General features: G+C 41.9%; 1 protein-coding gene and 1 non-coding gene across 2 annotated transcripts in view; both read left to right on the top strand.

Moving 5' to 3' along the window:
* Positions 1-328: 328 nt before the first annotated feature.
* The window catches only part of Grb14 (growth factor receptor bound protein 14), a 115945-nt gene continuing 91451 nt past the window's right edge, over positions 329-24822 (top strand). The window contains 2 exon segments of the mRNA NM_031623.3: positions 329-653; positions 1880-2012. Coding sequence (NP_113811.2) covers positions 469-653; positions 1880-2012 — 318 coding nt within the window. The 5' untranslated portion in view covers positions 329-468.
* Positions 22757-22893, top strand: LOC120102125 (U4 spliceosomal RNA). Its single transcript, XR_015685070.1, has one exon. It is a non-coding gene; the product is annotated as a U4 spliceosomal RNA (small nuclear RNA).

Below are 24822 nucleotides of genomic sequence, written 5' to 3'. Positions count from 1 at the left end.
AGGATCAGTTCTGTCTGGACCCATGCAGGTTGGAAGTGAGTCCTCTTCCCAGAGTGGTACTGGGCCCTTGGGACTCCCGGATTCAGCCTTGTGCTAGGTCACCCACTTGGGAAGGCGACAGTGGGACCTAGGGAGCCTGAGGTCGAGGTCCACGCGCGTCAGGAGAGTGACACCAGCGCCCCCGAGTGCCCGGGCCACGCGCAGGGCCCGCCAGGCTGGCGCGCCATCCTCCCCGCCCCCCGCACCGCTCCTCCCGGTCCCCACCCTCCTCCTCCGCCCCCACCCCTCCCCCGCTCCCCCGCTCCCCGCCCCACCGCGTCCCAGCCGCCCCGGCCGAGAGCGCAGGCGGCCCTACCACCGCACCTGCAGGGCGCTCGCTTCCTGCAACCGCTCGGCACCGCTGGACCCCAGCCTTTCTTCGCTTTCGCCTCGCGGTCGATGACTCCCTAGACCCCCTGGCCTACGATCATGACCACGTCCCTGCAAGATGGGCAGAGCGCCGCGGGCCGGGCGGGCGCCCAGGACTCGCCGCTGGCAGTGCAGGTGTGCCGCGTTGCCCAGGGCAAGGGAGACGCCCAGGACCCGGCTCAGGTCCCCGGACTGCACGCGCTGTCCCCGGCCTCAGATGCGACCCGCCGCGGTGCCATGGACAGGTAGGAAGCTTCGTGAGGGTGTCCGGGTCAGCAACCCGCTTTGGGGTGTGGAGGCGGCCCAGGGGTGAGTGTGTGCCCGAGCCCGACCAAGTTTGGAAAAGTGTCTGAAGACAATTCCCTTGGAGCCGCCTCCCGCGGGGTCAGCAGGGCATCGCGATCTCCAGGTGCCCTGTTATAAATAGCATCAGGGGGTGGTGAAGAGCCGTCTGTCTCGCCTTTGCCCTTTGGTATGAACCAGGAGGCTACACTCCAAGCTGCTGGGTGGCCCTCTTCCAACTACACTATAGGCTTCAAAAATCCAAGCTTGAATGTGTTCACCTCCCACGTAGATAGTCTTCCAAGGACCCTGGAGAGGCAGAGCAGGGATCGACATTTGAGCAGTCTTTATGTTCCACCAGAACAGAGGCTTTCCAAGGTTTCTCATCTCCACAGCAATGGGCATTAAGTGCCTTTGGAGTTGTCGTACATTAGGAAAGAAAAAGGTGAGAACAGCTTAAGAATCTGGCCCCTTTCAGTCACGCATGTAAATACCACTCTTGCTTCTTTGTCAGGATCGCAAAGCACTCTGACTTCAGTCAAGTTAAAATAACTCCCCAGTGGCCTAGCGTATACTCCTGCTAGCACATCCTATTGACTTACCTTCCGAGAAGCACTGCCTTGATGTTCCGTATCTATAAGCACTTGAAAAAATTAGCAGACGGTGTGTGGGCAATATTGTGAATGAATTTCCAAGTGAGATGAACCACATCTATATTTAATAAATCATAACTTCCAGCAGTGATGAGTAAAAAAATTACTGGGGGTGTGAGTTCACTGCATGTAACTTACAGATTTTTGTCAATTTAATAGGCGCCAGGAAATGGCACACTCCTCTGGGTAATGTTTGCATAAATCATGATGTAGGCTGAGTTGGTGTTCAGGAAAATCCTAAGTACAGGAAATGAAGTGTCCATGCCTCCTGAGGTTTTTTTTTTCTCCTCCTCCTTCTTTTTCTGGGTGTGCTCCTGAGGTGGGGTGGGGCAGGTGCTATAGAATTATTTGTGGTAATTGGCATATTTTGACCCATGGATACTGCATCCTAGCCCTTCCTTTCCTGTACACTTACATAGTGTTAGCCTTGTCACTGAGTGAAACACATTAGCCTTAACAATGCTCTTTCCCCCTGACAGCAATTACATTTTATATTCTGTTTTATGTAAATGACTCCCTGTGTTCTCTTGGTGTAGGAGAAAAGCGAAAGATCTGGAAGTTCAGGAAACGCCTTCCATTCCTAACCCCTTCCCTGAGCTCTGCTGTTCTCCACTTACATCGGTGCTGTCAGCAGGCCTCTTCCCCAGATCAAATTCAAGGAAGAAACAGGTAGGAACTTCCAAATTTGTGAAATCCGAATGTCTTTGGAGGCTTATGCCCACACAGACTTCAAGAGTTTTGCAAAAAAGGCATGGAAAGAGAATTTGTTTGGCCCTTGCTACGTTTCCCTTGATTAAAGAAGGCTCTTGAGATACTGTTCCTCTTGGGATTCAGTTTCCTCATCTGTATAGTGGGAATATCAAAGGTTCCCTCTTGGGTTCCGGGGAGAGAATAGGGTTGAAACTGCACCTGTCCTGACTGCTATTGTCACTAGGTAGCCAGGATGAGTACATGTGTCAACAGGCATCACTTTCACATCAATCTTAATTGGAAGTGGTAGGACTATAATTTCAGGTGAGAAGGGGATTGACTATTTGTTTGCTATTTAATGGTGTCTTTCCTTATACACATTTCATAAACGGCTAACCTTTTACCAAAGGAAAATGCTGTAAAGAATCAGACAGGGACAGAGTAATAGCTCAGTACATGAAGCCATTTGCTCCTAAGCTGGAGGACCTGAGTTAGATTCCTGAGACCCATAAAATGGAAGATGGTAAGTTACAACCAGAAGTTGTCCTCAAACTTCTTCATGGGTTCTAGGACATGAATGTGTACATGTGTGAGCAAGCTCACACTCACACACACACACACACACACACACACACTCACTCAGGTATTTACATTCATTTTCATGTGGAGTTTAGAGGTCAGCTTTCAGAATTGTTATCTGCTTCTATACATGCCAGAGAACAAATTCATGTCATCACAGCCATCTTGTAACCTCCCCCTTCCAACCTTATTGGTTAAGACAGTGTCTCTCACTGAACATGGAACTCATTTCCCCAGATTGGCTACCTAGTGAACTACAGGGAACTTACTGTCCCCAATATTACAAACGGAAACTATGATATCTGACTTTTGGAAATGAAATCTTCAAATTTTTTTTAAGATTTATTTATTTTTTTATGTATATGAGTACACCAGATGTGGGGTATCAGATCCCCTTACAGATGGTTGTGAGCCACTATGAAGTTGCTGGGAATTGAACTCAGGACCTCTGGAAGAGCAGCCAGTGCTCTTAACCCCTGAGCTATCTCTCCAGCTCCCAGAAAATGAAATCTTCATAGCTGTCTGATATATACACATTTTGGGGGACAGGATTGGAACCTGATAGTGGATTGGGAGAGATTAAAAGGGTTCATTCTAGAAAGCTTTTTCATCAGAGTGAGATTTGAAGTCTGATTGTAAGGTTGCACGAAGCTTTTCTGAAACTTCCAAGCACCTAGAGTTTGCATATGGAGTTAGGGATAACAGGTTTAACTGTGGGCTTTGTACGGTTGTTTCTCTCCTCCTGGGTGGGCAAGAATGTGAAAGATGTTGGCATAATATTCAGTTGGGGGAATTTAGTTAACAATGGAAGACAAGCCACACATTTCTCACACCATCCTAGACAGTAGCCACCTAGTCAGGCAGAGATCTCTCCCTGCCAAAGAGTGATTGGCAAAGTAAGGCTGTGGTCTGTAACTGGAGATAGAGGGTGGAGAGGAAGAACAGTAAAAGAGTGGTAAGTCAGGGCTTTATTTTGTGAATAAACACAGGATTCATCTGTGTAAAAGAAACACGAGTAGAGCAAGCTGGCTTCAGGATACAAAGGGAGACTAGGTATTAATGTGTTTGTGCTAGCATGCTCAGTTTGACAAAATCTAGATGGGCTTCAGGGCATACCTACAGGAATCATCTTGATTTGGTCTAATTGAAGTGGGAAGGTTATTCCTGTGGGTGGGACTGTTCTCTGGCCAGAAATCCTGGACTGGGGAAGATGGAGAATGTGGTAAGTTGAACAAGCATGCATTCATCCATCAATCTCTCTTTCCCATGGATGCAATGGGACTAACTACTTCAAGCCTGGCTACCGTGACTTCCCTGTCAACGATGGATGATAACCTTGAATGTTATCTCAAATAAGCCTTTTCCTTCTTAAGCAAAGGGAAAGAGGATGAGATCTGAAGAGAAAGAGATAAGTTAGGTCTGGGATCCAGGTGGAGACAGGCAGACCGGAGAAGGGCAGTGGGCTTTACATTCGGAAGTTCGAAAGTAAGGAAAAGACGTTGCTCACTCCAACAGGTTCCTCTCTGCCCTTGCAGCCTGTATCTAGTCTGACAGAGAACACTGTACACACTCACAGGAGCCCGACCTACTTATGAGCTAGAGCTGACTGACTTCCTGGGTCCAATCCCTGAGGGGTGTCCTTCCTCCCAAAGACATTTTTGTAAATCTCTTCTTAGGCCCAGGACTGACAACTGTCAAGGAAGATTTGTTTTGTTTCCCTTTTTTTTTTTTAAAAAAGGTTTATTTATTTTATTTATATGAGTACACTGTAGTTGTCGTCAGACACATCAGAAGAGGGCATCAGATCCCATTACAGATGGTTGCGAGCCACCATGTGGTTGCTGGGATTTGAACTCAGGACCTTTGGAAGAGCAGTCAGTGCTCTTAACCACTGAGCCATCTCTCCAGCCCTGGTTTCCCTTTTTACCTCACCTAGATGTTGCAGGGAGAATTGATCCTTTCATGTTAATTACTTTATGCATTCTCAGTTCTTTGGAATGAGGAGGCCTTGAGAGCTTGCGGCTGGCTCTTTACATCAGCTTAGTACCTCTGTCAAACACATGTGTGCCCCACCCGCTTGTTACAAGACAGTACCTCCGGTCTCGATGTCTGCAGCCTTTGGTTGAGATTGTATGTATGATGATGCTGTGTGAGACTACATGGCACTTCTCAATATTACTTATGGCTGAAACATGGGGCTATTACTCTTTCCTTCACAGTCTCTTGCACTCGTTAAATCATTCCAGACATGCTAGAACATTCTTTTCTCTCCCCAGGAAAAGTAAAGGACTGTTACTTGTTATTAACAAACGAATGTCCAGAACCTTTGAGAGAATCCAGTCTAGAAGTGTTAAATTTCATTTGAGCGTTCAAAGCCACAGTCAAAATCACTTTCCAGGCCACAAGTATGCTTTACAAAAAAAATCAACTTGAGATGCTTACATGACATGTGATTGGTATACTGCACAGTGTGCCACAATAGGGAGATGGGCTTCATCTCTTTTGCAAGTAAGATATGCCCAATTGTGTGGTGTTAGTGCTATTATAGCAGGGGAGCTAGGATGAAGATTGCTTCTTTATTCTCTCTCTCTCTCTCTCTCTCTCTCTCTCTCTCTCTCTCTCTCTCTCTCTCTCCTCTCATGTTCATCATGTGAAATTTCAAGATTATTTCTTTGTGTCTGACAATAATAGCTATTTAAAGTATCCCTTCCTCTAAAATCTGTGATCCAGAAAAGTTACATTAAAAATGACTGCCATTGTGTAAAAAAAATGTCATTTCTAATTCATGATAGAAATTTGCTAGGAAATTATTCTTTACTGGCAGATGCTAAAGACCCATTACTTGAAGAATTAAAAAAGAAAAAGAGGATTTGGTCCTCGTTGTGGAATCATTTATCTTGTTTTCGAGGCCTTAGATGATTTTTGAGCTTAGACCCAAGCTCCTGTGTAAGTTCTGGTCAGTTTAGGACTGTCTAGAATAGCTAATGCAGAATAAAGAGCTTGGACATTTTAGAGATTCAACCCAGTGGAAAACTGTGTCACTGAAGGCTGGGGTTAAGAGAGATGCCTGACATCATCTACTGCCCTACTTCCACAGATCTGTAAACTGTGTCTAAGCATTGCTAGGTGCTTAGCAGTGATGTAATTGGGACTTGGCATTTGTATGTCTTGAGGATTTGACAGGAGGATATTTTTCAGGAAGGTACAATTTCCAAAGTAAAAGGACCATATAATTAGTGTAAGCAATAAACTCTTACAAATATTCATAGTCACTGGCCCACCTATAAAACAAGATAGCAGGCCTGACGACGATCTCTAATGTGGTCCAATATTCATCTAAGCTGCGGCATTTCTCTCTCCTTTTCTCCCTGTTCTGCATAACAGTTCTACGATTTTCCTCTATGGCTGCGCTCTCCCAAATATGATAGGAAATCTAAGCAAAGAATTAGCTACTTTAAGCTTCCTAGTAAATTTCTCTCAGAAATAAGAAATGACATTTCTTTACATAATGAAAATCATTTTGAGTGTAAGTAACTCATCTAGATCACAGGTTTTAAAGGAAGGAACACTTTAAATAGCTAGTGTGTTCAAACACATACTTGCTAGTATTGTTAGTAACCAGCTTTTGTATGCTGTTCATGGTTCTTGGAAAACATCTCAGGAGAATATTAGAGTGTAGTCATTAGAGTGTAGAATATTAGAGTGGGTCATGGTAGTCCGACTTGTCAATTTAGTACTTAGGAGGAGAAGTGAGAAGGATTGTGAGCTCTAAACCAGGTATGTATAGTGCATCTAAAATTATAATATCTTTATGTGCTTTGTGGCTAATCATACTGTTTCTAGTATTTTTATCCTTCCCTTCCCTCTCTCTTTCTCCCTCTCCCTCCCTCCCTCCCTCCATCTCTCTCCCGCCCTCCCTCCCCCCCTCTCTCTTTCTTGCTTTCTTGCTTTCTGTGCATCAGGATTTCATTATGTAGTTCCAGCTGACCTAGAACTCATTATGTAGATAGCCCTGGTATTAAATCCACAGAGATCTACCTGCCCTGCCTCCCGAGTGCTGGGAGTAATGGTGAGACCCATAACTCTTGCCCCCGCAGCCTTTTAAAATATATTTCAGGAAAACCAAGAATGTCTCCTGAATACTTGAGTCATTGGTTTTCTATAGTCATTGCTTTGGATTTCCCGAGGAAATTTCCTCTAGTGTGTCCACGATGTTTAATCCTGTCTTCAAATTAAATGTCCTTTTATGTCACTGTGGTGCCAATAATTATTCCACCACGTATGTGTCAAGCCTGTATGTGTGGTCCAGAGTATTTCTGTATTCTCTCCTATACTCATTTTTTCTAATTCTACCCTAATGCTCTTAGTTTCCAGGCTTAGAAATTACCAAGACTTTCCTCAATTTACTTCATCTATTCTTTTAAAAAAATATATGATTTTCTTTGTGGGAATAATAAGGAGTAAATCTCAGGCATTCTGTCATTGTAGCCCTACCTAGTTTTTATATGTGAGCCCTGAAAAATGCATTCGAAAAGCTATAACCCGAGTAGCATTATTTCCTAACAAGTATAATTCCTTGATATCATCTGAAACCACTCATAATGAAATTTCCTCAGCTGAATAACACACAAAATCCTCACATTACATATTGATTATACTTCAAATGTCTAAGAATTAGCTCTTTCAAAGTCTGAAGTCATCTTCAGATGAAAACATCATAAATTGTATTTAGGCCCTCCAAGCTATTCTACAAAATTCCATATAAAGCAAGATTAAATACATGCGCGCGCACGCACACACACACACACACACACACACACTACATAAAGAATAATAGAAACAATACTTGTTTTATTATTAGAGTGTCAAACGAACCTCTCTTTGTAACAGCCATTTGTCACTCTCGAATGCTGCTACTTGATGAATATCATTGTTATTTTGGAGAATGTAAGAGTATGCAGATCGTTGTAGCACCATTAAAGCAGGCTGTAAGGGTCAAGCCTTCTCAATAGGTGCTCACAAAAGCACTTTCCCATGCAGAACTTGGACTACTTACAGACGTCCTTGAAGAATAATGTCCCCAAGAAGAACAAGGGGAAATGAACTCTTTGCATGTTTCCTTGGCTGGGTGTACAAAATCAGCTATTTTCTTCCTTGCCACTTTTAGGCTCTGTCAATATGCCTGTGGAAAACTGTGGGGAAATCTGTTCAGTTGAGAGAAGGTGGGGGATACTGCTAATGGACTTTGGTAGGTAGTTTAACCATGTATTGATTATGGGAAACAGAACCTCACATGAACTGGCCTGGAAAGTCATGTTTTAGTATCCAAAGAACAAAAGTTCACTGGTCCCATGAGAAATTGAAATTGCAAAGTAAAAAGCCGGGGAGGGGGGGACACATAAAAACCAGGACAATCAAGTTTTCTCTTTCCTCCTACAGACACGTCATCTAGCCTGTGCTTCTTACAACTTCCCTTTGTCCTCTTACATCCTGTATTGTTGTTCACCAGCGGCTGTCCCTTGGCTCTCGTAGTGGCAGTTCAGTATGTAAGACCTGACAAGAGTCTGTATATCCAGCTTTGAAACAGTTGTGGTCAAGGCGGGCAGAGGGCCCTAGATCACTCTGCCTGCTCAGTTAGTGTATGGGAGCTTCTTCCAGGAAGCATAGGGCCAGTAGCTGTGGAATAGAGAGATACAAGAAAAATAAAAAAACCAAAAACAACCCCAGGGGTAAAAAAGAGCTGCACCAGTGTGCAGTTGAGAGCACACCAATGCCAAGCGTTAATAGACATGTATGACAGGTCGTGACCGCTAATCTGTGTGTTCTTCTTAGTGTCCAGTGGTTTGCTTTAATTCATGTATTTTACATAAAGCCCATTTACTAAGAGGTGGTTTCAGTTCGTGCTGCTTTTTCTGAGGAGATCAGCCTCTGGGGCCATTGTCTTGAGCGTAGGGAGGCACCCTGGCCTCTGATGCTGGGAGCTATCAACTCAGGGTCGTCTCTGCCTCGTGTGAGTTGCCTTGCTTTACAGCAGAAGATGGATGTCTCTTCACCATCTACAATGTTCCTAGCACATCACCACCTACTTCAGAGGATTCTAGTTTGAAGATTACTTCCAACACTTGTTTAATTTTGAAGGCATATTTTCAGTTCATTTTCATTTTTCACTTTCTAAAATGTTTGGCTTCTGTTCTGTTTTTTTTCCCCCTCAGGGTAGATTATGTTCTAACAGGGGAGGGAAAATTGGAGTCATTCATTGTTCAGGATAAATGTGTATCTTATCTTCAGACTTTCATGTATTTTTTGGAGAAAATTCTAATTTGTATAGAACAGTAATACATTCTATTGTGTAAACAATGCCCACTTATTTAAATAAGAGATTAACAAACTGAGGGATTTTCTTTATGAACTTCAAGGACAGATCAAGGGAGAATCTAAGAAGTAATCATAGGCTTTGGCCCTGGCAAAGGAATAGAAAGAAGGATTCTGGGTTAATTTAGAAGCGGTGTGAGAATGAAGACAATGAGACTCCCTTGCCTCATAGGCTTTCTTGCAGTCTCATATTTAATACTTTTCAAAGCCACAGGGAAAATAAATACAAACAGAAAACTTGAGATTCCTAGTTTGTTCACAAAAGTCTCTACCCCTAAAGGTCACTAGTAAAGTGCAGAGCTATCCACATACTTTATTCCATAGGTAAAATGCTGGATGTGGTGGCTTTTAACTCAAGAGCATAGTGAACTTACACCATTCTGGGCACCACACTTAGTTTTGTGTCTGTGGGATGGTGTGAGTCAGTGTATGGTGATTGAAAGGTTTTAGTGTGGGGACCAGCATGCCTGGGTTATAGTACCATCCTACTGCGTCTGACCAATGCAGAATCAGACCACTGCCTACACTTCCCAGATCTTGGAGATAGTCCATCTTCTTCTGGTCCCAGGGCAGGTGAGTTCTACGGCTCTTAAGTCACTCATGACTCCTGTGTAGTAGACAGAGGAGTCATGGGAGGATGACTTTTTCCCCTTCTCAGTAGGTGGTCCCTCAGTCTCCTTTCTGAGCTTCTTCCATGGTCACTGTGCCTCTATGGCTAAAGAAAGCATCTGCGGTGAGATGGGGCAATGGGGAGCAGATCCTTGGCCATGGCCTGGTTAAAGTAGACACTGTACAGCATGTCGAGACTCAGCTACTGAAAGGGAACCAGGAGTGGGGTGGGGTGGGCGGTGGTGGTAGTGGTGGTGGTCATCACATCTGGGAGGCAGAGGATTGTGGTACTGAGCCAAGTGTTTAAATTGAGGGTCAAAGAAAGGAGATTAGATGGGAACATTTGAGGTTGTCATAGGCCCAGTCAGCACTTAACTGCAGTTGGCTTCCTGGGTGGTGTGGATTGGCTGTGTGCCAAATTCTGCTCCAAATTCCTTCTGCTCCACCCTCCTACCCTTCATTTGCTTGTTAAGGGCAAAAACTAAGGAGACCACTTTCTGCTCTTGTTTAACCCTTGTCTCTGCCACTAACCATCCTTGATGAAGCTACCCACACAGGCCATAAATGGTCCTGATTCTATAATGGTCTGTCTTGATTCATTTCTCTATGTATTTGTTCCTAGGAACTTTAAAACACTCCAGGCCAGGATATCACAAAGAGAAATGGATCAAGATAGGCCACCGGCACTTGTAAATGAAGCCTAAGACCTTTAATGAATACACAGAGCATTTATAGAGAAGCAAAACAAAAGAGACCTCACTGTCTCTCTCTGGCTGAAAAAGTTTTGATCACTTAAAGACAACATCTTCTCCTCTGACCTCGGGTACTGCATGTGGTTGGTCCTGTCTTGTGGCTCTCATGACTCTCGTACCTCATGCATACTTTACCTTTTGCTCATTACACTGCATTTAGAGGCCTGTCATCCCTTCTGTTGTGAACTGGGCAAGCTTCTTTCTTCTGCCTCAGGGACTGTTTTCTGTGCTTGGAGACTCTTCTCTAGCTCTGTGTAGAGCTAATACTACTCATTTAGGTTTTGGCATAATATACCATTGGCACTGTCCTTTGGCAGCAGTGTGCATGACATAGCTTTACTCCTCCCCCTCCCCTCCTCCTCCCCCTCCTCTCCCTCCTCCTCCTCCCCCTCCTCTTCCTCCCCTCTTCCTCCTCCTCCTCCCCTCCTCCTGCTCCTCCTCCCCATCCCCCCCTCCTCCTCCCCCTCCTTCCTATCCCTTTACATTTCTCAGTTTAGTTTCTTCACTGTACTTTCTTGACCCAACTTACTCTTTTTATCTGTTGGTCTATTTATTGTTTTTCCATCATAAATGAATTATTGTGGGTTCATTGTTCCTGGGTTCTTCTGTTGAAAGTGAATGGATAAATGGATTATTGGCTGGCAATGCACAATGGAAACCCAATTTTATCAAATTGTTCCTGTCCTAGTCCAACCGCGATCAATTATCTTCACTAAAATTTCAAAGTAACCTCAGTTTAGTTAGACTATTCTGTTCACAAAACACATATATCAGGACTAATTGGACTTAATATAATAGTTTACTTTAGTTATTAGGACTTGTTTGTCATCTGTAATGAAATTAGTGGAGACATTCCCAATTTTGCACATTATTCTTGTTTGATATTCTCGTAAGTGATACGTACTCACTGCACTACTAGACTTCCTTCTTCCTCACACTGTTCTTCCCAAGTCTGCCCAGGAACACTTAAATACACCTGTCATTTACCCACACTTCTCTCAGCACAAGGGGAAGACACTATTAAATACTTTTCTATTTAGTTTTGGGATAGGGTCTCACTTTTTCGCTCCACTTAGTCTAGAATTAGTTCTGTTAGAGCAGGCAGACCTCAGGCTCTCAGAGATACGCTTGCTTCTGCCTCCTGAGTAATTAACTGCCGAGTGTAAGTATCACTAGTGACTTCCGTAGATCAGAGTTAGACACACGAGAGAAGGCACAGACCCCTTAGATACATGGCAACATTTTGCCAGATGGGGTTGGGGGAATAAGAGATCTGAGAGAATCAGTTTCTAAGACTTCATCTTCTATACATACACTTACCTAAACCTTACTTCCCTTAGAATTTACTGTGCTCACAATAGCCTCTTTACTTTGCTCCTTGTCGTGGGGTAAAAAATCCTGGAGGGCCAGCATTGCAAACTAATTTTGTTTTCTGTGAGATGGAGGAGTCGCTGCACTGTCCGAGACTGCCCTGACACAGTTCTTTATAGGCTTCAGATGTCACGCCCCATATCTAAAAGCTTGCTTGTTGAGGGTGTGTGATGGTTAGAAAGGATTCGGGCCAATTTGAAATGTTACTCGAGGCACATAAGTCTATAAAAGGACTAATGACACTTCTGGTTTCCCTTTGTTTACTTTCAATCTTTGGCTTCGATTGTCTTGTGTCTAGACTGCTGGACATAAAACCTCCAGGGACAGAGTAAAGAGCTCATCTGTGAGAATGCTAAGTACTTAAAATGACCTTTGTCATGGATTTCAATGTATTTTCTACTACACTTAATACATATGTATGGGATCTTGCTGGTTGAGAGGAAATGTGCCTAAAAATACCTGCTGTGATATAGGCTAGTGCTTAGGTAAGAGTACAAAGCAGAGACTTGCATGCAAGCCTTTTGCAGAGCACGCTCAAAAACAGTAGCAGTACTGCTTTTAGCTTTTGCTAACTTGACAGAAACACGAGTCACTTTCAAAGAGAGCACCTTACCTGAGGAACTGCTTCCATCAGACTGGTTTTGGACACATCTGTGGGGCGTTTTCTTGACTAATGATTGACATTGGATGGCCCAACTCACTGTAAGCAGTGCCTCCCCCTGGGTGGGTGGTCCTTGGTTGGGTAGGAAAGCTGGATGAAGAAGTCAGTAAAAGTGATGCTTGCCTGTGGTTTCTACTTCAGGATCCTGCCTTGACTTTTCTGGATGATTGGCCATAATTTTTAAGTTAAAATAAGCTCTTTGTTCACTCAGTTGCTTTTGGTTAGTGTGTAAGCTCAGCAATTGGAAGCGAACTAGGCCAGTACCAGTGGGAATGGATACCAAGAAAAGCCAGGCCATGGTGCAGGTGCAACAAAGCCCTCAACCCATTCCTTAGACACTCTGGAGCCAGGTAGGGCCTGCAGAATTCTTGAGAATTGAGGCCCAGCAGCTAGGCTGCTTAGGAAATGCCTGGCTTTGGACATAGTAGCTCCCTTTAGTGGAGTGAAGGAAGGAAGTCTTAGCCACAAAGCCTTACTGGCTGCTACTGGGAAACGGAGAACTTGAGTCTTGAATAGAGTGGGTTTGGGTGGTAGCCAGCATCCAATGCAGTTAGTGGTTTATTCTCCTAAATGCAACATTTTGTTTTCGCTGCAAATACTAAGTTTTTAGTATAAATTGGTTAAAAGTCAAAGATAAAATTTATGCATGATTTCTTTAAAATTTTGTGTGCAATTCAACACTGTGGTTAACTATACATTAATGAATTGTGTCATGAACTGTTTGTTCTAACTCTGCTTAGTTCACATCCTGCTTCATCACTAAATATTTAAATATGTTCTGCTTTCTAAAATATTCACATGCTAGTGGGTGGGCTAATTTTTGGAAAATATACTGTTTGCTTTTCATCAAAAGCATAAAAATTTGCCATGATTAGGGTGATATTTAATTTAGGCATTTCTAATTTGATACTGGATTTTTATTTAATTGCACTCAAAGTTGCAATCCAGTAAACATTCACACAGTTCATAGAGAGGGTCTGTGCACGCCATAGGATTTCAACATAATCTGCAGATGTCTTGCTGTCTCACCATTATTATTTTTACTGTGTGGTATAAAGGATGAGACGAAGGTTGTCATTTTCTTTGAAGGATGTACTCCGACCTCATATGTAGCCATGACTGTCCTTGAACTCATGGCATGACATTCCTTACTGCATCTCCTAAATGCTGGAAATACAATCAGGAAGCACCATGTCTGGTAGTCTTGTGCTATTTTATTTAAATTTTGACTCTTTTTAGACATTTCTATTCTTCAGTCTAAGCAATAACTTACTGTGTCTTTTAAAAAATGTTTTGACTCAGTATGATATTGATATCACTGTATTACAACTGAACAGTATTATGATTAGGATTGAATTTTATCTGAGAGGAGTTTGACTTCCAAGTCTCTCTGTTCTTTGTCTTTCTTTGTTTCTTTCCTTCTATGTGTCTGTCTGTCTGTGCGTCTGTCATTCTCTCAACGGGGTTCTACTCTGTGTCCCAGGCTGGGGCAGAATTCTGACCCTACTCTTTCCTGATTGCCATGGATATAGTCATACACTACCTCCTGTGGTTGACATTTTTCCCAAATTGAACAAACTAAATCTGAGGTTTTATGCTTTTGAAGAAAATATATTTAAAACAAAAGACAAAGCATTTTATGAAAATAAAAGGTTAGAAAAAATTCACACAAGAGCCTTATGAATGCATTGGTTTGGCCAATGTGTGATAAAATTATCACAATTTTCTATGAATATTAGTTTGAGTAAATTTGTATTTATGTAAAAGACTGTAAACCATTATTGGTAAAGTTGTGTTAATAAAATGTCTAGAAAATAAGAAAGTGAGTTAATCTGATTGGATGACACATCTGTTTCAACCTAGTCAGTATATATTTAGGAGGCCCTGGTTTGTTTGCAATTGATTAATAACCAATGATTTTTATCTCAGATCTAAAGGTTAACACTGTCTTTAATGGTTTCACCATTCTTATTCCTCGTTTATACCACTCAGATCTTATTACTGTAACAAAATATCTGATAATCAACTTTAGAATTAAAACAGTTTGGGTTACAGTTAGGAAGGTTTCTTTTGACATCATGGCCTGTGAGAGTCAGCTCATCATGGTAGGGAGTGCATGATGGAACAGTGCCACCTACCTGAGGTAGACCAGAAGTCTCACAGAAAGGTGAAGGATTCCTGTGCCAGTGTCCACTTCAAAGCCTCAGCTGGTGCCCTCCTCCTAGTCCTCACCTCTCAAGGTTTCTGCCACTTTTCAATGATGTCATGCATTGGGTACCAAGATTTTAATACACTGGCCTTTGGGAGACATTCAAGATCCAAACTGTTGTGTTTACCCAGCTTAATCTTTCTCCCTAGTACATATTATCACCCGGCACTCTTTATTCACATATGTGTGTTTGCTCATTGACTTTATTCAGTAGAACAGAAGTTCGGTGAAGGCAGAAATTCTGTTGTGCTAATATTTTAAAGTTTATTTTATTTTTAATTATATGCATGCATGTGTATGGAGGGCAGGTATTCATGGAGTACAAAAGAAGACAATGAATCCCTTGGAATTCGAATTACAGGTAGTTGGGAACTGCTTTTGGTTGGTTCGAGAAACTCAGTCCTTTTACAAGGTCAGTGTGCTTTCAACCCCTTGTGTTAAGTTTTCTCTATACTCAGTTTCTAGAAGGTAAAATATGTCTGGCTTTTAGTTGGTGCTCAATAAATCTTTGCTTAATAAATAAAAAATAAAAAGAAAGTAAATAAACTGGGGAGAGACAAGGAAGTATTTATTTCTTGATGCAAGTGAGAGTCTACGTGAGATCCTACTGATTGTTTAATATAAACGAGTTAAGTCTACTTCTTTTTCAGGGAAGGTTCTGCTATTGTAAGATGTTGAAAGAGATCCTGGGCAGGATAAACATTTGAGTATTGTTTTAGCACTATAAGCACATTCTAAATTTGGATCACCCTTGCCTGGAGTGGGTCTTGTTCTTTGTCTCTTGGTCTCCTTGTCAGCATTTTCATCCTTCCCAGCACACTTGTGCCAATTAAAAAGCACATCTACTCTATGGGCCAGAGTCTGGTATGGTTTTCAGCCAACCCACACTCACAGTGGAAGATTACTTTCATTCTTGGGGAGGGTGACACGGGCATGAGAGGCTTAGTATTCAGATGAAAGGGCCACTTTGGTATTATTTAACTGTGTTTTGGCAAGACTCTGGTCAGTGTCTGGTTTCTCTTTGGAGCCATTTTGCATTATATTACAGTACTCTGACTGTGCTATGCCAAGGAAATTAAGATCAGCTGGAATACTCAGTTGGCCATTGGCTTGGACTCTTAGGGAACTGGGAACTTGATGACCTCATTTAAGCTGAACCTGCCTTTGTCTCCAAAGCATAAGGGCTTTTTTTACAAAACCACGTCTGCAACTTGGGAAAGATATAAGCGAGGTTCAGAGGAAAATGACTTAATAGTGGATGATATTTGGGTCATCATTGAAGGAAGTGCATAATACAGGTTGCAATTTAATTGAGAAAGATAAAGAGGAGGCACCAAGTCCCTTCAACATGACATTAGCCACCAAGTTCTGTGATCTGGGAGGATTATTTGAAGATTGGTTTGTAAGTGCACGTGCATTTGTATATGAGATCAGATGTTGATTCTGGTTATCTTCCTCAGTCCCTTCTATCTTATTGTTTTTGAGACAGGCTCTCTTGTGGAGCCTAGAACTCTCTAATTCAACCAGGTTAGGTGGCTACTGCGTACCAAAAGTCATCCTGTCCCAATGCTTGCATCTGAGGTATGTGCTGCTGTTAGCTGCAGCTCTTTTCTATGGGTTCTGGTGAGTCAAGCTCAGGTCCTGAAATCTTCCTTAGCTAACTGTGTTATCTCTTCAGCTCTGACAGGCATGGTTTAAAGACAACGAAAGGAAAGAAATGTTTATGGTACTGAAAGCTGTTATGGGTCTTCTGTTCTGTTAGTCTGAGAAGATTTGAGAGAATGTCCCCCATACAAGAAGACTTGTGATGGCCTCTGTATATTCATGTTGTATGAGAAGCTTGTGGGAAGGACCTCATGTAAGAAAAAGTTGCATGGTAACAATGGAGAACTCTTCGGTGATGATGATGGGTTTTGGATACAAGTACTCACTGTATGGCCCTGGATGGCCTGAACTCATAGAGATCTGCTTACTGTTTCCTCCCAAATGCTGGAATTAAAGGCCTGCCCTTACCTCACACGGCCTGGATTATTAAATTAATTTTAATTAAAAATATAAAGAATTCTTTATCTGGGGATGTATTTGGGAAAGGTGACAGCTAACACAGGTTTTCAAGCACAAACGAAAAAGCTTCATAATATTACTTTCTCTGAGATGCTAAGGGCTGACAACTAGTCTCTCGTCCACGTAGGATAGTTCTGGTAGAGACATTTGCAACGTTCCTTGCTTCCAGTTCTGTGAGAAGCACCGATTCCAACCTATATCTCTTTCTTTCCATTTCTTCTCTGGCCAATGTTCTTTCTTCAGATTTAAAAAACAATTATTAACAGCTGTATCATTAGTATTGAGGCTACTTTGTTTCATTGCATTAGACAAGTATTTTTTTTGCCTTACGTTTCTTTACGTTGACAGGAAAATGGCTCTCAGTAATGTGTCTGAAGACCAACCCACCTCCACCACCAGCTTCTCTGCCATTATTTTGATGGATCTAGAGTCTCGTATACCTTTTCTTTTCGAGATACCTTCTTGGCTTCTGTCTCTCACAGAGCTTGTTGTAGGATGTTAACGACTGTGCTATTTAGGGTTTTGCTTGGAATTTGTTTTCATTTTACTGTCAGTGTGACCTTACCAGGTGCAATCAAAGAATAAATGAGCTGGAGCTGGTCAGAATGATTTATGAGAGTCACTTATAGCACATTAGTAGTACATCCTGTTGGTAAATGTAAGCATTACAATGACATTTTCTCAGTAATTGTGATTTGCCTAAAATGTGCTTACAGTATCTCTTAGGATACACAATGCTGTCTACTTTGACTTTTGTGTGTCTTACTTGAGAAAATTAAATGTCTATATCATACATATATTTTCACCTAGCCATGTTAACGTTTGAGTTAGCATGCAAAGGCCTTTAATGCATCATTACTCAATCATTATTTTTCAAGAGTACCCTCATACTAGCATTAACATACCATATATTAAGGTAATTGCCTCTCATTTTTCCCCAGGGCTTTGAAAACGTTCTTTCATCATGACCATTTTTCCTTATAGAAATAATAGCTTTGAAGGCAACCCCAGCTATAACATTTATTTCTTAAAATCATTTCATGGTTCCTTCATATCTGTTCACGTACTGACTTCAGTAAGGTCACTGAGATGCTTTGTGACTGGCCCCACTCTCTAATTCTTCGTGAATCATCTATTTTTTTTTCCGGAGCTGGGGACTGAACCCAGGGCCTTGCGCTTGCTAGGCAAATGCTATACCACTGAGCCAAATCCCCAACCCCCATCTATGTTTTTCTAACATATCACTTTTTTCTTATTTATATCACACGCTTTGGCTGCAGTGAACATCTTTAGCTTCTTATTGCACAACATCTCTGATAAAATAATGAAATTCGGCCACACCTTGACTCATGGGACAAGGGACAAGGCTTCTCATGAACCTGATATGTTGCCTTCCTCTGTCCCTCTACTCCTTAATCTTTAAATAGCTTCTTTGAAGTGCATCTCTTTCAAGTATCAGCTCCGAGAGTTTTCTCTTTCCCTGACAGGTTGTTGTGAGCTGCTCTGTGGAGATGATCTACTTGGTCAGCTCCGTGGCATTATCATTCTATTTACTTACCACTGTCCCATGATCTGGGAAACATTCCCAGGTTACAGGAGTCATGTTTGTCTTTGACATCAATACATTACTGGACACTAAACATTGTACCTGGACAGACTAGGTCCTCTGTAAACATTTGTTGAATAAGCGGGAGGCTCATAACACTCAACTGTGAGTAGGATTTGTTCCAAGATATCTAATAGAAGGTAATGCAATAGTGTATGTATATATAGTGTGTATGTATGTATGTGGAACACATATCTGAACTGGCCAGAAGACAGTCTCAGATGTTGTTCTTCTGAACAACCATGAATGTCAACCTTGTTTCTTAAGGCAGGACCTTTCACTGGGATCTGGGTCTCTCTGATTCAGGTGGGCACGTTGGCCTGTAAACCTCAGGGATCTGTTTATCTTTATCCCATGACTCCATTGCTACAAGCAAGCATCTCCCCACACTGAGCTTTGTGCTTACTGTTGTTTTTTATGTGGGCCCTGGGGATCAAAATGTCAGTCTTCATGCATGCTGGCTTTGATGGACTTTATTGACTGGGTTAGTTCCCTAGCCTGTCTCTGTGGTATTTTTCCTGTGACATATATATATACTGCTTTTAAAAAATAAAAAATGTTTTTTTGTTGTTTCTGATTCGACAAATGTCAGAAACCTTTCTCATTATTTTGCTCTGTGTAGGATTTGGGATGATTTTTCAGAGACTAGAAGAGAAACTGAATCATCTTCAGATCAGGATGTATTCTTATTGAATGAGTAGCTGTGCTCTGAATTATTAAATTATGTTTCATTGACAGATAATGGTCTTAGACTTAAGTCAGGAAAAAGATCCTACTCAGGGCCCTTGAGAACCACTGGACAAAATCGGAAAGTGGAGAGGGCTGAGGCCCTTGGACAGAGCCAGGGCACCCGTGGAGACAGCAGTGATCTAGCAAGGGGCCTGTTCTGTTAGTCTATGATAGTCATTAACCAGGCACAGCCAGAATAAATGCAGGTGTGTAGTTATGACTGCAGAAAAATATCGTTATTAAAAGCACAGAAATTAAGAAGTCATTCAGGTACTTAGAGGTTAAATTGAATTCCGTTTTGAGAAGAATTTGACAAACCTTCACTTAACAATACCATCAGTCTTCCACAGGTTGTTTTATATGTGGTGCTTCATGGTTGGCAGTAAGAGCTCCTGCCTAGAGTCTTTAATGCGAAGTACACATCCTCACACACCGCTGTGGAGAGTCCGTCTCGGAAGGCTCAGGTACTAGGAGTTTAAACAAGTATCTGCCAGAAGAACCCTCTATTTCTGATGCCACCTGTCTTAGGGCATCTTTGAGGAGATCTTGATGCAACTCCAGTGCAGATTTGGAAGAACAGCCCTTCCTTCCTAGAAACATTAGACGATCTGCCACCCTCACAGAAGGTAGTGCTTTTACTTATATGCTTGCGGAATCGTCTAAGTTTTTGATGGATAACTCTTGTCTAAGCCTATTTACTCCATCTTAAACTGATCAGATTTTCCTGGGATTTTAAACGAGATCATCTTTAAAATCAAAGTGTATTTCCTGTTGGATGAAGAATTTGTTTGGCAGATTGGAGTTGTGTTTTTCTTTTTTTTCTCAGCCTGCTGAGAGGCTGTTGAGCATACAGGGGGCGCTGTGTGAAAACGCTTTGGCCTGGGGAGTTCCAGGCACACACAACAGAGCATGCATGCTTTAAATGACACGGGGCGTCTACTGCCTGATCTCATTTCATTTTTTTCCAGGGTGAACTTTTGTAAATCACATTATTAACTCATTTTGTTTGGATTATTGGAGCAATATCATTTGTTAAAACAAAAGGGTCTATTAAAGGACTATGTGAAGTTCTTGTAACTTAATTGTTTGAAGAAAAGTATTTTAAATTATTATTTAAGTAATTCTGTTTTTTGTCATGGTTTCATATTAGCCCCAGATAGCTTCTGTTTTAAGCTAGGTGTTTTCATTTTTGTTGTTTTGTTTTTAATTGTGAGAGTTTAAATTTTTATATGCTAAAGGCCTTGTTGAGTTGAAATTGTGATTGGCAGATATCTCCTATTGATTATTATTTGAGTGAAAATTTTATCGTGTTTTGCCTGAGGATTGATATGACTATATCATGTCAGCATTGCTTTTTCTTCACGACTTACTGCATATGCAGCTATTTTATTTATAATTTAGTGGTCTATTTTATATAACATTATTCCACAAATGCTTTGAAGATCGATTCTCTGTTAATAGTAATGAAATAAAAGCCTCGAGCTATGTTGATTGTAAAATGAAAACTGTTTTTAGTCATTCTCCTTTTGAGACTGTGAACTTTTTAGTTCAAAATGTTTTGAATGAAGAAGGGTCTGTTCCATATTTGTTTGTGGTCTCTTCAGTTCCTGTGAAACATTGGACAGTAGCAAATGTCACTGTTGGTATGAACATTCAGATTCAGGCTTTCGTGGCCCCTTTGTTAAACCTCCCATGGGGACGAGGAGCCTACATCTCTCCTGGAAGCTCGGAGGACTAATTATTGCACAGTGTTACCCAGTGGAAGTCCCAGTGTGAACTTCTGGTGTGAAGCTTCGGGAGGCTGACGTCTTTCTCTTCTGCTCTTTGGAACAGCCTCTGGAACTCTGAACTACCTTATCTGCGCCTGCCTACATCACATGCTCCATGCTGGAGAGTCCATAAGTTCATTAACTTGGCCCGCCATAGCCGGAGAGTGAAGCAACAGACATATGGCTTAGGGATACCTGAAGAGCAGCCGCCCTGTCAGGGAGAACTTTGCTGCTTTAGACAGGTCACCAAACAGAATTTATCGTAGGCATAAGCAGCCCAACATCTTGCATTTCTCATAAGCTATTGTGGAAAGATACCTTCAGTATTTGTCTTATTTGACGTCAACTAAAGAAAGCTAAAGACGAGCAATACACTCAAATAATGTATGCTCATGGCGTGTGCGCTCCTAGGTAGACAACTGCAGGCGTTTGTGCAACTTAGGTTCTGGACACCCATTTGAAAACTTTGCATGTTCCTTCCCATAGAAGCATCGATTCAGACCTGGATTTAGCACATGTTATACTTAAATTGTGACACTAGAAATGATCACTGTGTTTATCAGTTCTGGAGGAGGGGAGGCATGGTTTCTGAATTGCATCTTCGTATCCAAATACCATGTCCAGCAACAGGAAGAAATGTTCTTCATGCTCTGTGTGGAGAAGTAGGCTCCAGTACTTCATCATAAGGGAGGACAGCATCGTGGCTCAGATCTTCCTCATGGTTAAAGTCATTGCCTTAAGGATGCCCCTGGCACACGCCTCTCCTGTCTGGTTTCATACTTGGAAGGATGTGTTTTCTTGCATTTTCCTGGGTCCATCTGTCCTTCCTTCCTTCCTTCCTTCCTTCCTTCCTTCCTTCCTTCCTTCCTTCCTTCCTTCCTCTCCCTCCCTCCCTTCCTCCACCTCTCCCCCTCTTTCTCTCTCTCTCTCTTTCTCTCTCTCTCTCTCTCTCTTTCCTTTTTCTTCTTACTAAGGGAAATAGAATGAAGCTTATCACTATATATTGCTATTTGTAGAGGGAAAACTTATTTTGTTTTCTTTCTCTTTCTTTTTATTCTCTTTATTTTTCTCCTCCCCCTTTCTTCTTGTCTCTTTCATCTCCTGTCTCATCCTTCCCTCTTCTCTAACCCTTTTCCTTTCTTCTGACTCTCCCTTTACCTCTTCCTTCCTCTTGTTTTCTCCCCTTCTTCCTTCACCCCCATTCATTGTCTTTTTCTTTTCTCTTAAAAGCAGTCTAGTTTCTTAAATGCCTTGGGAGTTGTCGATGATACAGTCAATTACATTACTCAATTTACTTTTAGATTTAGGGAATATGAGTGTTATCATTATATATCTTCACTGCTTATGACAAATAATTTAAGGACAAAGGCAAAACGAAATATCTCTCTCTCTCTCTCTCTCTCTCTCTCTCTCTCTCTCTCTGTACTATTGAGGATGGATCATAGAGTCTTTCTCATGCTCATTCTGCCGTTCCTCCCCTAGCCTGTGCCTAGCCCATAGCTTAAACAGATTCAGTGTATTCTACTTGATTGGAAACTTATAAAAAGAGGGACTACAGTTAATTTGTCCTTATAATCGCTAATACTTAACAATACTGGGCAGTTAAGTGAGCAAAGGTTAGAGCTATAACTCCTGTGTGCAACTAACTATATATCTGTGATATGAAATGCACTGGACTAGGTATAAGCACTTGCAGACTGGCATGTTTCTCGCCTGAGTGCTGCAAGGAACAAGAGCGTGCAAGGTTGTCAGATTCAATTTTGCATTTGGTTTACTTTCCCATTCACTCACCCTGGGTTGAGGATGCTGCTTGGTTCTCTTGTTTGAATATCCTCAGACCTTGGAGTTTGGAAGTGCTACAGGTTGGTGGTCAGTTCATTAATGTCAAGGGAAAAATGTGACACTAAGCATTCATCAGGATAAGAAGTAGTAAAGGAAGATTTTGCATGTGATTTTGAGCAGTGAAGATTCCACATAGTGATCTTTTTCTTCTGATAGCTAGAGCTTTGCGCAGTGGCAGTATCGTAGCCAATGAGGTTTATCCGAGGCGTGATTATTGCTAATTGAAAACTTCTGATAGCTAGGCCCTCACATTGTAAGTAGCAGATGTGTGGCCCAGTCTTCAGGTGGGTCCCGAACAAATGGAGTGGGGGCTATCCATATAGCTGTTAGCTCTCTGTTTAATCCTTCCCCTAACTCAGCTTTGTTATCTGTCTCCAGTGGAAGCACCCAGTCCTGCAGGGACTTGATGGGAGTGGGGTGCTTCTCTCTCTCAGAGGAGAAGGGAATGGGGAAGGGACTATGGGAAGGGGGGCTGGGAGGAATGATACTGATGGGGGATGTAATAAATAAAAAGAAAAGAAAAAGAAATAACAGAGACCACAGTCCTTTCCTCAAGTAGAAGAAGGCACAGTGTGACAGTTTCACGTTTTGCCAAGGATAAGATAATGACTGCTGGAAAAGTTCAAGGTAAGTTTTGAATTCGATATTACCTTGAGCTTGATTAAAGTGTAAAAATAAGATTCTAAAGAGTCCCAAGTGGAGACTAAATCATTCTACATTGTTATCTTCCTTTGCAGTTATCAGGGATTTTGCACTAGCCATTCTAAAGTATTTGCTATTTTTATCTTCTTAGACTAAATATACTTCAAATAATTCATCAAGTCACTGAGAAAGGAAGTGTAGCAAGGAGAGAATCCTACATACTAAATTTAGGAGACATTTCGAATATGCACGAAAATATGTGTCAAGTATTATAGTTTTGTTTCCCTTGCCCCATTTTAAGGGAGATTTGCATTTTAATGACACAAGGGATATTCATTGCTTTCCTCCTATGTTATTTGACTTTGGGGTTGTTCATATTTTTATTAAAGCACAAATTACTTAGGAGCTAAGTATTTAAAAACATGAAATAACCCTATTGTACCTTGGCATGTGTTTGTTGCACATCTAAACAGAAACTTATGTTCTTTGTGGCACAGTAGATAATCTTGCCTCTGAGAAAAGTTATTTTGCTTTTATGCATAGAGTCAAATAGAGGATATTTGAAATCAGAAGTTAATATCTAGGTATAGAGAATGCAGGCCGTGTTTACCCCAGCAGACAAATTTCAGTTAGTGTTAGACTCAAGGGTCTTTTACACAGCTGCTGTAGTCTCCAGTGATCCTGTCTGTCCCTTCATCCCTAAGAACTTCAGTACTTTCAGTACTTTCTCTGAATACTTAGTTCTTAGGGCGCCGTCATCTGTGTGGATTCCTGGTGTCTTAGAGTTCTTTTTGCTCTGATAAAGATCTTGACAAAGCAATTTGGGGAGGAACGGTTTATTTCATCTTATACATCTTATACATTTCATCCATGTACAACAATTCATCATGGCAAGAACTCAGAGCAGGAACGTACAGGCTGAAACCAAAGCATATACCATAGAGGAATGTTGTTGACTGTCTTGCTTCTCTTGGCTTGCCCAGTTTGCTTTTGTAAGCCAGGACCACCAGCCCAGGGACGGCACTGCTCACAGTAGTCAGGGCCCTGCCGCAGGCAATCTGATGGAGGGAGCACGTTCTCAGCTGAGGTTCCTTCCTCCCGGATAAGTCCAGGATTGTGACATGTTGACCAATACCAACGATGACACTTTGATGTCCTCATGGTGTGTCCAGTAGAACTCAAGGTTTCTCTTGGTGGCCAGGCCTCTGTGATCTGATCTATAACAGCCCACTGCTGCCTATTGACTCACTTTATCCACATCTTTTTTGCCTCTTTAGGCATAGTTTGCCATCCCAGAATGGATTACTGGCCTTCCTAAAAAGCATGTCTCAATAGGTTCAAGGAAAATTGAGCTCATTCTCTGTGGCATCCATTGCATTTGTTTTTCTCAGTGTTTATATCTGTATCCTTAACTTCTATCTGCCTACTCCTTTGAATCAGCAAACCATCAAACTAAGAGTAGCATTCTATCTCAGTCATCCAACAGCCCTGGGCCCTAGGACTTAAAAGAGTCTCTTGAATAAAGGAGTGTTTTTTTTCCAAACTGAAAACCCATAATATCTGTTTGAATTCACAAACACTAAT

This window comes from Rattus norvegicus, chromosome 3, assembly GCF_021556685.1.
Source record: "Rattus norvegicus strain SHRSP/BbbUtx chromosome 3, alternate assembly SHRSP_T2T, whole genome shotgun sequence".
Classification (NCBI taxonomy): Eukaryota; Metazoa; Chordata; class Mammalia; order Rodentia; family Muridae; genus Rattus; species Rattus norvegicus.
Note: the sequence above shows the minus strand (reverse complement) of the source record. Positions and strands in the feature narration are given on the sequence as shown.